At 38.7% G+C, this 16,785-nt stretch overlaps 2 protein-coding genes and 1 pseudogene across 2 annotated transcripts; 1 reads left to right on the forward strand and 2 right to left on the reverse strand.

The window, feature by feature from the left end:
• Positions 1 to 4,417: 4,417 nt before the first annotated feature.
• Positions 4,418 to 6,840, forward strand: LOC108831171 (probable amidase At4g34880). Its single transcript, XM_018604733.2, has 5 exons — positions 4,418 to 5,046; positions 5,125 to 5,339; positions 5,502 to 5,705; positions 5,803 to 5,980; positions 6,068 to 6,840. The coding sequence occupies exons 1-5, from the start codon at positions 4,498 to 4,500 to the stop codon at positions 6,422 to 6,424; spliced, it is 1,503 nt and encodes a 500-aa protein (XP_018460235.1). The 5' UTR covers positions 4,418 to 4,497; the 3' UTR covers positions 6,425 to 6,840.
• On the reverse strand, positions 6,592 to 13,559 carry LOC108831172 (uncharacterized; annotated as a pseudogene).
• Positions 13,560 to 14,052: 493 nt separating this feature from the next.
• LOC108831173 (transcription factor KUA1) lies at positions 14,053 to 15,880 on the reverse strand. The gene is made up of 3 exons (XM_018604734.2): positions 15,411 to 15,880; positions 15,122 to 15,330; positions 14,053 to 15,002 (listed from the first exon to the last, which is right to left on the reverse strand). The coding sequence occupies exons 1-3, from the start codon at positions 15,688 to 15,690 to the stop codon at positions 14,424 to 14,426; spliced, it is 1,068 nt and encodes a 355-aa protein (XP_018460236.2). The 5' UTR covers positions 15,691 to 15,880; the 3' UTR covers positions 14,053 to 14,423.
• Positions 15,881 to 16,785: the final 905 nt, after the last annotated feature.

The raw sequence follows: 16,785 nt of genomic DNA on the forward strand, positions 1-16,785 counted from the left end.
GCTGGCCCGCTGACCCGCTAATCCGCAGGTTTCAATTTTGTTCTGATAAAAAAATCTGACCCGTATAAACCGCAAACAAATAATTTTGTACCCGTTCCGCTTAATTTTGCGGTTTTCTGCGAGTTGTATTTTTTTAAACAATAATTCTTTAATATAATAATTGTAAAGATATATAAAAATATATTTATAATAAACCTTTTATCTATTATCAAAATTCATATACAGTTATATATTTTGATTTGAATAAAATAATATTTGAAACTTAAATAAGATATATGGTTTGAAAGTTGAGGTCGGATCATAATTTTAATTTGTTTTTTTCGTTTTGGTCAAAACAATACAATAATTTAAATATGTAATTTCAATGCCAATCAAAAGGATTTATCATTGTCCAAGTTCCCGTTATTTTCTCATGATGGAATATTATTTATGAAAATGTAACATCAGTATTTATATTTTGAAACATCACATGTATTATCACTCCTAAATAAGAATGTGGTTGAACGTTCTGTTTGAAAATATGTATATTTAGTTTGGGTTCGAAGAAACTACATATAACATATAAGCCTTATACGTATATCCATTTATTAAATTTGGGTTTGTAAAAAGAAAAAAGTTTGGGTTTGTACAAATTGCATATAACTTATAGATCTTGTACAACTATTTGTTATGTATATTCGTTTAGTTAGTTACGTGAACATAAATCTATGAATTTTAATAGCATAAATATAAATTTAAAAACTTTAACCTATGATAATAATATAAATCTATTTAGACCTGTTAACCTATTAAACTAATTGGTCTCTTGATCCGGAAAAGATCTTTTAGTTTTTATTTTTGTTTTTTCATTAATGGCATAATCGTTATTAAATCTTCTTCTTCCTAAAGACATCTTTTTAAGTTTCCTGCAACTTTCTCTAAGGTTATCATCCAAGTGTCTTCAACAACAACTATAACTTATGACGATTTGTTATAATCGACTTGTTAGCTTTGACCCAAGTTCCCTGAAAAATTTAGATGAAACGTTTGTTGATCAAAAAAAAGGATGAAAGATTTGTTAGCTTTGTATGAGAAATAATCACTTATCACGATTGTGTTTTCTAATTATAAAAAGACTGCTAAAAAAATAAAAAACTGTAAAAGAAAGTAAGTGATAAAACATGGGCCACACATATATTGTATGCTCTTGATGAAAATAAAGAAGTTAGTAGGTTACGTACGGTTAAATAATATTCTAGTGCAGTTATATTTACTTTATATTGTAGATGCAGTTATAAAATTTAAAAAGTAGATACAACTTTTATCAATAGGGCAAACTGCAGAATTAATAGAATAGATTAGATTTTGACCCGCCCTTAAAAGGGCGGGTATTTTTTTGTTTTAATTTTTTTTGTTTTATATTTGTTTTTTCTTTCTGATTATATTTGTATTTTTGTAATCATATATGTGTATAAATTTTAATCAAAATATATTTTATTAAATAATAACAATTTAAAAATTGATCCGGTATGCGCACGATTAAGGCTGGGTGATATCTCATATTTTTATAGGTTTTTAGATTCATATTTTAGTTTATTTTGATCATTTTAGGTTGCATTTAGATGTATCTATTGCATTTGCATACACATTTGCATATAACAGGGTTTGGAGTGCACAATTAAAAGTTTTGGATCAATTCGCGAGGACTTATATGCAATTTCTAAAGTTCCGGGGTCAGAAACAAAGTTTCCAAAAGTGCAGGGACCAAAGTTGCAAATACTTCACAAGTCACCATTGAAGCTCGTTGCTTCACGATCTGGCCGCGACGATCCGCGCCGGCGAGGCTTGATTCGATCTCCGACGGCTATAACGGAGAGAACTGATTCCGGCGACGATAACGAGCTTGGCTACGGTGGAGATTCTTCACGGAGGAGCTCGGCCACGAAGCTTGGTTTCGGCGGTTGCAGACGACGAGCTCAACCACCACCGCGAGCAAGACGACGACCATGACGGTGAGACTGAGGACGAACTTGACACTGAGCTAAGCATAAGAGAGCTTGACGCCGATTGAGGAGAAGCTCGACCAGTGGAGCACGAGCTCGATTCCAGTTAAATCCACGGAGGAGATAGGCTGAGAAAACGACTGTCAGAGCGGCTTGGCGAAACTGGTTGGTGAAGTCGCCGTATCATGAGCGTGAGATGGAGCGGGAGGTTGCAGCGACGTGATGTCATCGCTCGGCATGAAACGATCCTTGCAGCGGCCAAGTGGAGCGGGAGCAGAGACCGCTGTGGAGAAGAAGATACGCGAAACCAAATGGTTGACCGGTTTAGTCCGGTTGACTTCGGTTAACTCCGGTTTAATCTTACTAAACCAGCTCGAAATTTACCTCTCTATATATAGTTTTAGATCCTAAAAACCCTGATGTATCTCATTTTCTCTCTAGACTTTGCCTCATTTTGTAAAAGCTTGAATCTTTTTATCATTCTAAGGAATTTTTTCATCTTATATCTTGTTTCTCTTAATCATTAACATGATTAGCCTTGAATCTCATATAGATTTGAGGTTTATCATGGAGATTAGGGAGTAGGCACATTTTGGATTCATGGGTTAGGGTGATTAAGGGTGATTAGTGAAGATCTAGAGTGTTTAGTGTTAGATCTACTTATTTTTTTGCTTGTTGAGGGTTCTTAATGCTATTTTAGTCTTGATCATACTAAAATAGATCCCTAGATATTTCCTGCCCGAAAGGTGTATGATGAAATGTCTGAACCAACTCTTCAATGCTTTTAGTCTACTTTGCCAAAGAGATTTGTTGTTAAAGAGGCTAAGATTGCTATTAGACTTGTTCTCCATGTTTGCTTTAGTAACATTCAACCTAAGAGATTAGATGCTTGAGTTGCTTTAGCAAAAGAACATTCATCTAGAGATAGAGCTTGTTTAGTGTTGTGTCTAGGCATAAGGAAAGTGTTTGATTGATAGCTTGCCACTCTAGTTTGGATCTTAGTCACCCAAAATCAAGTCCCTAGTCCCATGAGTCCACCTTAGCATTTGATTGAGTTCTTGCACTAGTTTCTAGATTGGATTTGAGATCACCTTGTTCATATTAGTAGGTTCTTAGCTTGTTACCATCATCCATCTTCTCGTTTGCTTAGATTAAGAGAGTTTGTGTATTCTTAGTGCTATAGATCTCTAATTCTCTGTGGTTCGACAATCTTTTATACTATCATTTGACTTGGAAGCCTTGAAAACTTCCAATACCACTGGGTTGCAGGTCGAACTCACCTCGCTGATCTGCCAACCTGCGGGTTTTCAATTTTGTTTTGTTAAAAAATATGACCCGCACAATCCGCAAACAAATAATTTTGTACTCGCACCTACTCTGCTTAATTTTGTGGTTATTTGCGGGTTATATATATTTTAAAATCATTATTTAATTTAATTATTATAAAAATACATTTATATTAAAAACTTATACATGATTTAAATTTTAAATTAATATTTTTAAATTCCTATATTTTTTGTAAAATATCTAATTTTTACTTTTATTTTTTAAATACTTTGCGGGTCGACGGGTAGCCGCGATCCAAAATCCACCAACCCACATTCACCCGCATAAAATACTCATAACCCATATCCGCAAATCGATTTTTCAAATAGTTGGACCAAACTTATGATCCATTCTTAAAAGGACAGATATATTTTTGTTTTATATTTTAAGAAATATATTTGTTTTAATTTGAAAGTGTGGTATATTCTTTGTTTTACTTTTTTGAGAAATTTAATTTTTATATTTGTATTATTTTTGTAATCATATTTGTATTTAATATTAGTTTAATATAATTTTTGATTACTATATTAAATATCTCAAATTGTATAATTATACATTTGTACCACATACATATAAGAAATTATTTTAAAATAAATTTCTAAAATTTTCAATACATTAGAAAAATATACGTGATGGTTACAGAAATGTATATGTATATTAAAAAGGTGTAGCCGAAAAAACATATACGTGGTACAAAGTTTTAAAAAAATTTAACAGGTTTGTGGGGCCACAACATACGTGGTGGTTACGGAAATTTCGAAGCAGTTATTAATCTAGTATATTAGAAAAGTATGTAATGCTTTATACGTGGTGAGAAATGAAAAATAATAGATGGACATAACTTATATCAATTGGTCATGTTGAAGAATTAATAGAATAGATTTAGTTCCAGGCGGGAGAATCGCTTAATGATTATTATCTCTTCCAAGTTTTACTTTACCAAATGACGTACATTTAAACTAATTGATTTTCGTCTTCTGTTTCACGTGTTCTTAATTAACCGAATCATGAAACTTCCTAGAAAAAGAAAAGAAAAGAGAAGGAAGGCCAAAAGAAAAAAGGTTTTTTTACCCAAAAAAAAAGAAAAAAGGTTTATTTATTTGCCACTAATCAAACATTGAGCTGTAAGAAAGAAACCATTGGCGACTAAGCGTTGACCCTCTATCTCTCTCTCTATCTCTCGGTAGCCATGGTTGCTCTGCGTTTCATCTTCTCATCATCTTTTCTTCTTGTTCTTCATCTTCTTATTCCTCAAGCTCAGCCTCGCTCTCTCATTAAGCCCACTTCCACATTCTCCATTCAAGAAGCCACTGTTGATGACATCAGAGTTGCTTTCAAGGATAAGAGACTGACATCAAAACAGCTCGTTGAGTTCTATCTCAAAGCCATCTCCAAACTCAACCCGATGCTCCACGCCGTCATAGAGACGAACCCAGATGCGTTAATCGATGCAGAGAGGGCAGACAAAGAACGCCAGCTCAAAGGCGTCACTAAGCTTCCCATGTTGCACGGTATACCGGTTCTGCTCAAGGACAACATATCCACGAAAGACAAGCTTAACACAACGGCTGGTTCCTTTGCTTTGCTTGGTTCGATCGTCCCTCGAGACGCGGGTGTTGTCAAGAGACTCCGAAGATCTGGTGCTGTGATCTTGGGCAAAGCCAGTTTAAGCGAATGGGCTCACTTCCGATCTTTTTCCATCCCAAATGGTTGGAGTGCACGTGGCCTCCAAGGAAAGGTCAGTTTCTTTCTTTCCATCACATTCATTTCTCTGCTAACAAAGAAAACTAATTCAGCAAATCTTTAAATGCTGCAGAATCCATATGTTTTATCAGCAGATCCATCTGGGTCAAGTAGTGGATCAGCTATTTCTGTAGCAGCCAATCTTGTGGCTGTATCACTAGGGACTGAAACTGATGGTTCCATTCTTTCTCCATCGAGCCAGAACTCAGTGGTCGGGATTAAACCAAGTGTCGGGCTCACAAGCAGAGCCGGGGTGGTCCCTATCTCCTTGAGACAGGACAGCGTTGGGTGAGACTAAGAGCACCCACTAGTCCCTTTTCATATTAGATGGTGTTTTACATCATGCACATATATTAAGAAATCTATTTTTTCTCATAAATTGGAATAGAGGGAGTATTGATTTTGTACCATTTTCCAAGTTTCTATATTTATGTGTGCTTGCAATTTTAGGCCAATATGCAAGAGAGTTACAGATTCTGTTCATGTCCTTGATGCTATTGTGGGTTATGATCCATTGGACGAGGCCACGAAGACCGCTTCTAAGCACATACCCAATGGCGGTTATAAGCAGTTTCTGAGAGCTAATGGCCTCAAGGGTAAAAGATTAGGCGTTGTATTTGGTTCTCTTCTTGATCATCACATCAAAACACTAAGGTAATATTTCACTATAAGTTTGAATTTAGTTTATCATATCAAACCAACCTAGAACTCATAGTATCTAAACTATAGCTCTGTTTTTTCTTGGACGTAGACAAGAAGGAGCCATCGTCATTCAAGATTTAACGATACCATACACAGATAACGGTGAAATAATTGCACTTTTGGCTGAGTTCAAAACCTCTCTCAACGCATATCTTAAAGCGCTTGTGAAATCGCCAGTCCGATCCTTAGCAGACGTTATTGCCTTCAACAAAAAATTTGCTAAAAAGGTACCGTAAGCGTTAAGATTGAATTCACCATTTCTTCGGTGTCTGAACGGAATGTTAAGTCAATATTTTACCCCCAAAAAATGACAGGAAAAAGTGAAAGAATGGGGACAAGAGGTCTTCCTTGAAGCAGAAGCAACCAATGGAATGGGTGAAAAAGAGAAAGCAGCGTTGCTTACAATGGAAGAATTTTCGAGGAATGGAATCGAAAAGCTGATGAAAGAGAAAAAGTTAGATGCAATAGTGACATACGGTTCAACGTTGAGCTCTGTTCTCGCCATTGGAGGGTATCCAGGAATCACTGTCCCTGCAGGATATGATAGTGAAGGAGTTCCGTTCGGGATTAGCTTTGGAGGATTGAGATTCTCAGAGCCAAAGCTCATTGAGATTGCTTATGGCTTCGAACAAGCAACTCTCATTAGGAAACCTCCCAAATTCAAAGCTTGAGGGAGGCACCTGCAAAGTTGATATTTTGTGGTCCGTTGTTTAGGACCTTTATTTCCTTCTTTTGGGCTTAGTTTTTTCAGGGAGTCACATACCATTCTATCCAAAAGTTCAAAACCAGAGCTAAGTAGAAAACAATGCTATCTGTATCATCAATCTTAGATTTTCTCTCATGTCGGAGAAATGATTACCCCGAATACTGCTCGTCTCAGAGGAGTATTGTATTTAATTTGGGCATCGACTGAAGGAGTGAGAGCAGCGATGCAAGACACGTCAATGGTGAGAACTTCTCCTAACCTCCAGAACTTTTTGTACAACTAACATGTTATAGATATAGTGATAGAGTATAGATCTATGCTTCTCGTAACAAACTCTTCTTGTATAGATTCAATGAATAAAGGAAGTACAGCTTTGTAGAATGATCTCGAGTTATACTCTCATCACGAGTTCACTCTCGATCACTGATCTCATAGCGATCAGGTAGTACAGACTCATAACGTCTATAACAGACTACAACAAAGCTTACCTTCACTACACACACTACTTCTTATTTATACTACTCGATAATAGCTGTAACCGAATAACGGCAAATACTCTAAATGAACCAGAGGTTCTCTCGATGATTATTCAACACGTGATACTCATCACTCTGTAACTTCTCGCTCACTCTTCTCTTCTCCACCCTTCCTCTTACGGTAATACACTTTCTTGAGTCTATCAATACTCCCCCCAACGAAATCCAGCTTGCCCTCAAGCTGGTAAGATGGAAAACTCGTACGGAACTCTTCCAACGAAACCCAAGAGTCTTCCAAAGACGACTTGTCCTGCCAATGCACCAAGAGTTCCAACTCGCCTTTTGTACCATAACGTTTGGCCAGAATGTCCTGAGGAAGGACAGTGTCTTCTACTTCAGTGATACAACCAGGTGGTAAAACCGCACTCTGATCATGGGCGCCCAAAGCCAGCTTAAGTTGTGAAATGTGAAAAACCGGATGTACACGAGCTGCAGATGGTAACTGGAGTTTGTAAGCTGTTGCTCCCACTCGCTCCAACACCCGATATGGACCGTAAAATTTAGCAGCAAGCTTCTGGCAAAAACGTTTAGCTACCGTCTTTTGCCTATACGGTTGTAGCTTCAGATAGACCATATCACCCACCGCCAATTCAATATCACGACGAGATTTATCTGCTTGACGCTTCATAATGTCCTGTGCTCGTTGCAAATTGTATTTTAAAGAATCTAGCATCTCATCGCGTTCCTTCAAAGCAGTCTCGAGCTCGTAATTAGCAGTAGACCCATCTTCAAAACGGAGAAGGGCAGGAGGATCTCTACCATACAACACGTTGAACGGCGTTGTTTGAAGAGATTTGTGATATGAAGTATTATACCACAATTCTGCCCAGGATAGAAAAGAATGCCAAGAGCGTGGGTGTGTAGAGCTAAAACATCTCAAATATGTCTCGAGACAACGGTTTAATACTTCAGACTGACCGTCCGTCTGAGGATGAAATGCTGTGCTATACTTGAGAGTCGTACCCGCCAGACGAAAAACCTCAGTCCAAAACGCACTCAAGAAGATACGGTCTCTGTCAGAAACAATGCTCAAAGGAAAACCATGAAGTTTAACAATTTCGTTGATGAACTTCTTGGCCACATCTAACGCTGTGAACGGGTGTCTGAGACTAATGAAATGAGCAAATTTGCTTAAGCGATCAATCACCACAAGAATCACGTTGAACCCGTTCGATGTCGGTAATCCTTCGATGAAGTCCATTGTAACATCCTCCCAAACATGGTGTGGGATCGGCAGAGGCTGAAGTAAACCAGCTGGAGACAGAGTCGAATGCTTGTGTGTTTGACAAGTATCACAAGCTGCCACATACTCCTGTATATGTTTATACATGCCTTTCCAAAAAAATGAACGTTGAATCCGTTTCACTGTCTTCAAAACACCAGAGTGACCACCCACTTTTCCATCATGTGCCTCTTGCAATATCACCGAAATGAACTTAGAAGACTTCGGTATCACTAAACGCCTCTTTGACCACAATCTGCCTTCTATAACTTGATACTTTGGAGAAGTCAAAACACCCTTTTGCACCTTCTTGATCAACTCTTGAATGCCAGTATCATTTGCAATCTCAGTATACAGATCTTCCCACTGTAACACCTTTGGTACCGTCAAAGCGAATAGAATGGAAGAAGTAACTAAGGATCGAGATAAGCCATCTGCGACCTTGTTTTCAGGACCCGGTTTGTAGAAAATCTCAAAGTCAAATCCCAGAATCTTCGTCAACCACTTCTGATACTCAAGATTAACTTCTTTCTGTTCCAGTAAGAATTTCAAGCTTCTCTGGTCCGTGTGAACCTGAAATTTGCGACCAATGAGATAATGCTTCCATTTCCTGATGGCCATCACAATAGCCATTAACTCACGTTCATAAGCAGGTTTCAGTTGCTCCCGAGGAGTGAGTGCATGACTAAAGTAAGCGATAGGTTTTTTATTTTGTAGTAAGACCGCTCCCAAACCAAATCCTGAAGCATCCGATTCGATAATAAAGGTTTGAGTGAAGTCTGGTAATGCCAAAACTGGGGCGTGAACCATAGCATGTTTCAACTTGTCAAACGCTTCTTGAGTTTCTTGTGACCATGCGAACTGATCCTTCTTCAGTAAGAAAGTTAATGGTCTTGCTATGACGCCATAATCTTTTACAAACTTTCTGTAATAGCCGGTTAGGCCCAAAAACCCACGTAACTGTCTGATAGTCGTCGGAGAAGGCCACACTGTCATTGCTTTAATCTTGTCAGAATCCGTTGCTACCCCCTTAGCAGATATGATGTGACCCAAATATTCCACCTCAGACACTCCAAACGTACACTTCTTGCGATTAGCATACAAAGTCTGCTCTCGTAACACCTCCAAGACTTGGCGAAGATGTTTCTCATGTTCTTCTTCATCCATGCTATATATTAATATATCGTCAAAGAATACAAGAACGAATTTCCGAAGAAATGGCTTGAAAACTTTGTTCATGAGAGCTTGAAACGTTGCAGGCGCATTTGTGAGGCCAAAAGGCATCACTAGGAATTCATAGTGCCCCTCAACTGTTCTAAAAGCAGTCTTGTGAACATCTTCTTCTACCATTCTAATCTGGTGGTAACCCGATCTGAGATCCAGCTTCGTAAAGATTGAGGCTCCGTGTAACTCGTCAAGAAGTTGATCGATTACTGGTATTGGATACTTATCCAATACTGTGGCACGGTTTAAAGAACGGTAGTCGACGCAAAAGCGCAGGGAACCGTCTTTCTTCTTGACCAACAGTACTGGACTGGAGAACGGACTAGTACTCGGTCGAATGATACCAGTAGAGAGCATATCATTGACCATCTGCTCCATTGCGACCTTGCTAGCGTGAGGGTAGCGATATGGCCGAACAGAGACTGCTGAAACTCCCGGTTTGAGAATAATGGCGTGTTCATTTCCTCTAAAATGTGGTAGAGCCGTTGGAATGGCGAACACATCCTCAAACTCGTCGAGTAACAGAGAGAACTTTGAACGAACTTCCGGAATCGTAGATGTTGCTATAGCAGTAGTAAGTTGCACTTCCCTTCCAAGCTTACTACTAGTATAGACTGGAGTCAGAGACTTGAAGGAGAACTTGGTGCAATGCAGAGACTTATCACCTAACAAAGTCACCTTGTTCCCATTATAGACAAACGAAAGGATCTGCTCCTTCCAATCCACTTCGCAAATGCCTAAGGTTTCAAGCCACTGAATCCCCAGTATCACATCTATGTTTCCCAGTTCAAGAGAGGTGAAGTCACTTATAAAGTTGGTGTGATTTAGAATGAAGTTGACGTCTTGGCAAGTTCCCAAAGCCTTGACTGTCACTCCATTCCCCAACAACACGTCCAAGCTGCTGTCTACAGAAATTTTCAATTGCAGCTTGTTCACAACTTCAGGTGAGATGAAGTTGTGGGATGCCCCGCTATCGAGCATGACAATCACCTCTTTTCCATTGATAACTCCCCTCATCTTAGTTGTCTTAGGAGAATCAATGCCAAGGTACGAGTTTAGTGATAATGTGCGAAGTACTTGTGGTGTTTGTGAGACCTGACTCTCTTCGTCATCATAATAATTAGGCACCTCAAGTTCCATTCCATTAACCACTGTAAGCACTCGTAACATCTTGTTAGGACAATCCTTGTTGTGAGCCGGAGACCATGGTGCTTTACATCTGAAACAGATTTTATCCTTCCTCATTTGATCCAATTCTGCATCAGTGTGTTGCAGACGAGGTCTCATGTTGTTACGTTGAGATCCGATGTTTTCTTTATTTGCAGCTGAATCGTTCTTCTGTGTCTCATGTTGAGATTTGTTGTGGTATGTAGCAGCACGCTGTACCTGTCTCTGATAGCCTCCCCGCCCTTCACTAGCGGCCGAGCTAATCACGCGACAGAACGTTGTGCTCTGCATCTTCAGAACCGCCAGCTTGTGTTGAGTCAAAGTAACAGGCTCCTTCATACGAATCACTTCTTTCATATCTTCCTTGAGTCCATTAAAGAACACCTTGATCAAATTCTTCTCGTCCACTCCTGTAACTTGGTTTCTCAATGCTTCAAACTCGTTCACATAATCCTCTATCTCTCCTTCCTGCTTCAAACGGAACAATCTCGCTCCTGGATCGTTATCAATAGATCCCCCGAATCTGTCTAACATTCTCTGTGTGAACTGATCCCAGTTAACAAACGGATCGCTTATCGTCTCTCCATTGAACCACTGCAGTACTGCACCTTCCAAACTCAAAGACACTAGATAGAGCTTTTCATCCTCATTATAGTTGCCAAACCTGAAAAACCTCTCCACACGAGATATCCAATCGAAAGGCAACGCACCAGAGAATACAGGCATTTCAATCTTTCTTAGCATCTTATCACGATTCGCAATAGTATCCTGAATTCCCCGATAACCTAAATGAGCTGGAGATAGTTCCGGTGGAATAGGTATCGGTACCTGATCTATCGGAGATTGTGAAGATGAGGCTATCGCTTTCCCCGGTCGTTGATTAAGAACGGCCGTTTCTTCCGATCTAGTCAAGAGATTGGTGATATCGTTCATCTTCTGTTCCAATCCTTCGAATCGTGAAACAGAATCGGCTCCGATCGACTCGATCGTCTTCTCTAACGAGTTGACCTTCGTCGCCATGGAATCGAGTTTCGTCGTCGTCGATCTGTCATTACGAGCTAGCTTCTCGTAATTGTGTTTCGTCAGCTCCATTTCTTCTTGAATCTGTTGTAGATCCATCGATTTCGATGACTCGGTCATCAGTGCTTTCTCTCTTTCGCCGCCATTGCGCGTTTCCACCATCTTCGTCGACTCGCGTTGGCTCCGATCACAGTTTCACCGCGCCAGTGATAGAGTATAGATCTATGCTTCTCGTAACAAACTCTTCTTGTATAGATTCAATGAATAAAGGAAGTACAGCTTTGTAGAATGATCTCGAGTTATACTCTCATCACGAGTTCACTCTCGATCACTGATCTCATAGCGATCAGGTAGTACAGACTCATAACGTCTATAACAGACTACAACAAAGCTTACCTTCACTACACACACTACTTCTTATTTATACTACTCGATAATAGCTGTAACCGAATAACGGCAAATACTCTAAATGAACCAGAGGTTCTCTCGATGATTATTCAACACGTGATACTCATCACTCTGTAACTTCTCGCTCACTCTTCTCTTCTCCACCCTTCCTCTTACGGTAATACACTTTCTTGAGTCTATCATATAGCAATGTCAGTTCTTATGGGGGACGAGGCGAAAACTACGAACAAGCGTTTTGGTTGAGATAACAACTCACCTGTGCCACCAGCAAGGATAAAAGCAAGACCTTGTCCAGATATGCGATGGTAAACGGAGTTGACAATCTTCACATCATTGACGGTAAAAGGAATCCATCTGGCTAAAACAACAAAAAAAAAAAGACAAGGTTCTTAATTATGCAGCTCTGTAGAACCTTCATCTGAATCACGAGAGTTATGCATCGGAACAGAGACTTTACCTGGCATAAGATCTCACCTCCAAACATTGCTAAATCGATCTACATACATGGTAACATAACAACCAAAGATCACCAAAACACACACAAAAGATGTAGAATCGTAGCTAATTAAATAAGGAAGAGTAGATTGGTCCACTAACCGGTAGCGAACGAAATAAGGTGCAGCAACACCCACAAATCCATCGTTTGGCCCAGTATTCCGAAGAAGTAGGCTGGTTACAGTACTCTTTACGGAAAATCCACTGCAAGACCCTAACTTCTTGTTCAGGATATGTATTTTCCATTTCGCCCGAGCCAGACATGTAGCACATAGAACCTTACAAAGCAACGTATCAATCAAAAACCAGTCACACAAAAAACTGAACATAGAAGTAAATATTTTTTTTGCAGAGGGGAGGTACCAGGATTAGAAATGACTCTCTCCTCTGACTTCAACATTATCTGCCAACAACGGATTAGAAGAGTTAAAAAGGAGGGAGGATATAGCATTTTTAATCTCGAAAAGAATGAAAAGATGAAGAAGCTGGTTTGTTTTACCTGACCAACTTGAGTTTCACCACCCAAAAATCTGAAAAGGTGTGACTCTATCTTGTTGAATCTGCATCACATTATCATCACTTATGAGACAAACATTGTTACCAAATGGCATAATCACATCATCTTAGAGAATACTAACTGGCCGGATCAGAATGAAATTCTGAAGCGACAATAAATTAAAATGAAATTCTGCAACTCCTACTTACAATGAACCTCAAAGGTTATCAGATTACAAATAGATTACACGACTCCAGAATGTCTCTTGGAAACTAGTGAGGAAATTGAAGAGAGAGAGAGAGAGACAAGAAGATAACCTGGTAGATATAGGGCTGGAATGGAGTTGAGAAAAACGGTGCGGCCATCGTGTGGTGAAGCACAAACTCTGAGGAGGTTCAACACCCCCACTAAATTTCGAAAAATTCACAGAGTACGAGGTGGAGGTGATTACGTGGAAAAGTTTCATTGGTTTAGAGGAGCAACAATCTCCCCTTAGAGGCTCCATACACTCCCCTTACAGTAGTACTAACTAATAAACATATGATTTTCTACCAAAGAAAAGAAGAATCATAATGACGATAAGAAACACGAAATAGAGAAACAAAAGCATTGTTAACTTTCTGGACTCTTATGACCCCAATGTTACTTCGAACACAAAAATATCTTCTTATCACATTTCTCGCATCCTCCTTCTTGTCTTTGCTGGTCTCAGGTTGGTCTCACTGATCAGTTGAGCCAGATAGGGATGTCGATTACCAGCTTAGCCATCCATGCAACGGTTTCTACTTCACACTGCCTGTGGCTTGAAGAAAGAGCTCGTCACGTTTTTTATGGGGCTGATCCCGCTCTAGGGAAAAATCTATTTGTTCAATTGACAATATGCGCGCCAAAGAAATTTGACACAATGTTCTTGGACTTATTAAAATGGAGATTGCTCTGATAATTTTACTTAGTCTAATGTTGTACCACTAGTGATGGTTTCCTGTTTAATCCATTTCCAATCATGTTAGTTTGATCAAAGGATAAACAACAATCCATTTCATTTTATTCAAAAACATTTCAAACTAACAAACTCTATTTTCTAGCTCCTAACAACAAATATTAGTACACAAAAAAACGAGAATTAACCCATCCTAAAGGCAAAATAAAAGCATACAAATACAAAGATAAATTTAAGAAAAATAATAATTTGTTTTTTTTTTCCCTTCCTTTTCACTTCTTTTTCTTTCCTTTTCTCACCCTATTTATCAAAGACCCTACTCAGTTAAACAACCTAACAAAGCAGATCTTATTTTACTGTGACCAAAGAACCAGTCTAGTCTGTAAACCCCAAACCAGAGAGACAGAGATATCTGCATGCAAATTGCTATTTTCAGACCGCCACTTTTGCAAATCCTTACACCGCATGTACCACGTTGGAGATGTCTGAACTATCAGAGCTAGGATTCGGGTGAAATGCTGATTGTCTCGTACCTAGCTTCAGCGAAAGAGACTGATCAGATTCTCCATTCTTCTTCTTTGACTCTCCAAGGCTAAGCTTAGACATACCAAGAAGCTCATCCACATTAATAGGAGCTTTTGAGTGCACTGCAGTTGGTCTAAGAATCTGATGAGTTTCCTCTTTCTTGGTTGGCTCAGGAACAAAACCAGCTGGCCATATTGGGTATGGAAACGGGTAGTACGGTGAGAAGTAGGCTGGGTATAGTATAGGGAATGACTGTAGTTGTGGTTGCAGCTGTGTGGTTTCTTCTAGTATTGACGAAGAAGAAGAAGCAGCAGCAGCTATGGAGGTTGGTTCACCGGTGGTGGAGTTTGTTGAGTCCATGGATTCACATTCATCGATCTCCAAGATTGATGGTGCTTGACGGGAGGTAGAAGCAACTGTCTGATGAACAGAATCAGAACTTTGCATTAATGTTTCCACAGGAGCGTTCTCTGTTTCCGGTTCTTGCTGATCCATCGGTATATCTTCTCCCTGCAAAGATAAATTACACATATGACTTATTTAATCAAACACACACCATAGCTTATGAACCATTTTTGATTCAGTATCTCTAACCTCAATCATATAGGCGTAACGAAAGAAGGACTAACCTCATCAGGAATCATATCAAAGAGACTAGAACGTCTTTTGCGACGAGACACATTAGATTGTCTGATGAAATACTTCTGAGCATGGCTAGCAACCTGTGTCGGTGTCCTCGTATTCACATAGTTTCTCGAAATGCCACGCCAATCACCTTTACCTAGCTTCTGTAAACCTAACAAGAACATCCTATGTTCTTCCTCTGTCCATGGAGTTCCTACAAACACACAAAATCTCAAGAAACGAATTGGATTCAACGGGATATTGAATCAGAGAGTTGGATAGATAGATAGATACCTTTCTTTCTCTCACGGCTAGAGGAAGAGCCAGCAACGAAATCCTCAGAAGCGTAACCATCACCACCACCACCACCAGCGACATGGTCAGGGACATCACCAGGAGAACCCGACCCATGCCCACCCGATCCAGAGCCCGTGTAGTGGCTAAGATTGCCCATACTTGCACTTTTCCTGATCGAACCTTCGGTGAGCCTTACACCGAATAGCTTCACACCACGATTGGGACATGTCCGGGAGTTGTGACCGTTGTGATTGCAGTGAGAGCAACGACGAGTCATGGCCCCAATACTATTTTCAATCGGATCTGATTAGAGTTGAAACGTGTTCTTCGAACGCGGATCGGATCTTAGCTGATCGCAGAAGCACAGAATCTAATTGAGAGAGAAGGAGCGAAAGACAATAATATCGGCTTATCTGGTCGGATTTATTACAAGACTTCGATTTATCCGACCGTACTCACTGTAAGATATTTATTTTATTTTCTCTTCTTTGCTATTGCTATGTTTATTATATATAATCGAAAAAAATGTTTGGTGTGTCATGGGTGGATTTTTTCTTCTTCTGTTTTATATGTTTCCACATTGAATTAAGGTCAATGTCAATGTGTCCACTTTAGTAGATTTATTTTTGTGAAAATATATAAATTAATTGAACTGGTTAGTCAAATTTAGCTATTACTATTTAATGGTAACGTCATTTTTTAAAAAAAAATTGCAAGGATACAGACTGTCTGCAATTTTGTAAATATTATTTTACTATATAAAAACAGTTTACCTGTCTTTTCTTTTCAATATCATTTGATATGGAGTACATCTTGTTTTTAAATCAGTGCCACAACAAATCAAAAAGTGTGACTTTTTTTTTGTTTAGAGGCTTTCAAGTTGTAACGTTTTCTATATAAACATGCACTATTCATAAGATGCTAGTTTCTAAGTTTATTGCTTTTATAGTTGTCCAAGTGTTTCTGAGAGGCTTATTTTCTAAGCTAAAGCTAGATAATTTCAAATCACTTGTATGATTTTTATAATTACACTAGGATTATAATGGATACTAGATTTTTACCCGCGCTTCGAAAGCGCGGGTATTATTTTTCACTTTTATAAAAAAATATTATTTGTTTGTAATTATTGAATGTATTTATCTTAGTAAAACTTTCTTTATAATAAATTCGACATATTAGAGTGTCTCTGGTAAACTATATGTTTTTCTGATTTTATTTTATTACCTCTTCAATCAATATATTTATTTGGCTTGTTGTTAAAATAAATTATTTTTGAACATAACTGTATAATATTTTTACAGCGATATTTTGTTTAAACAATGTGACATATTTCTATATTAATTAAATATTTACATTGTAATTTTATACAAAT

Source organism: Raphanus sativus, chromosome 6 (assembly GCF_000801105.2).
Source record: "Raphanus sativus cultivar WK10039 chromosome 6, ASM80110v3, whole genome shotgun sequence".
Classification (NCBI taxonomy): Eukaryota; Viridiplantae; Streptophyta; class Magnoliopsida; order Brassicales; family Brassicaceae; genus Raphanus; species Raphanus sativus.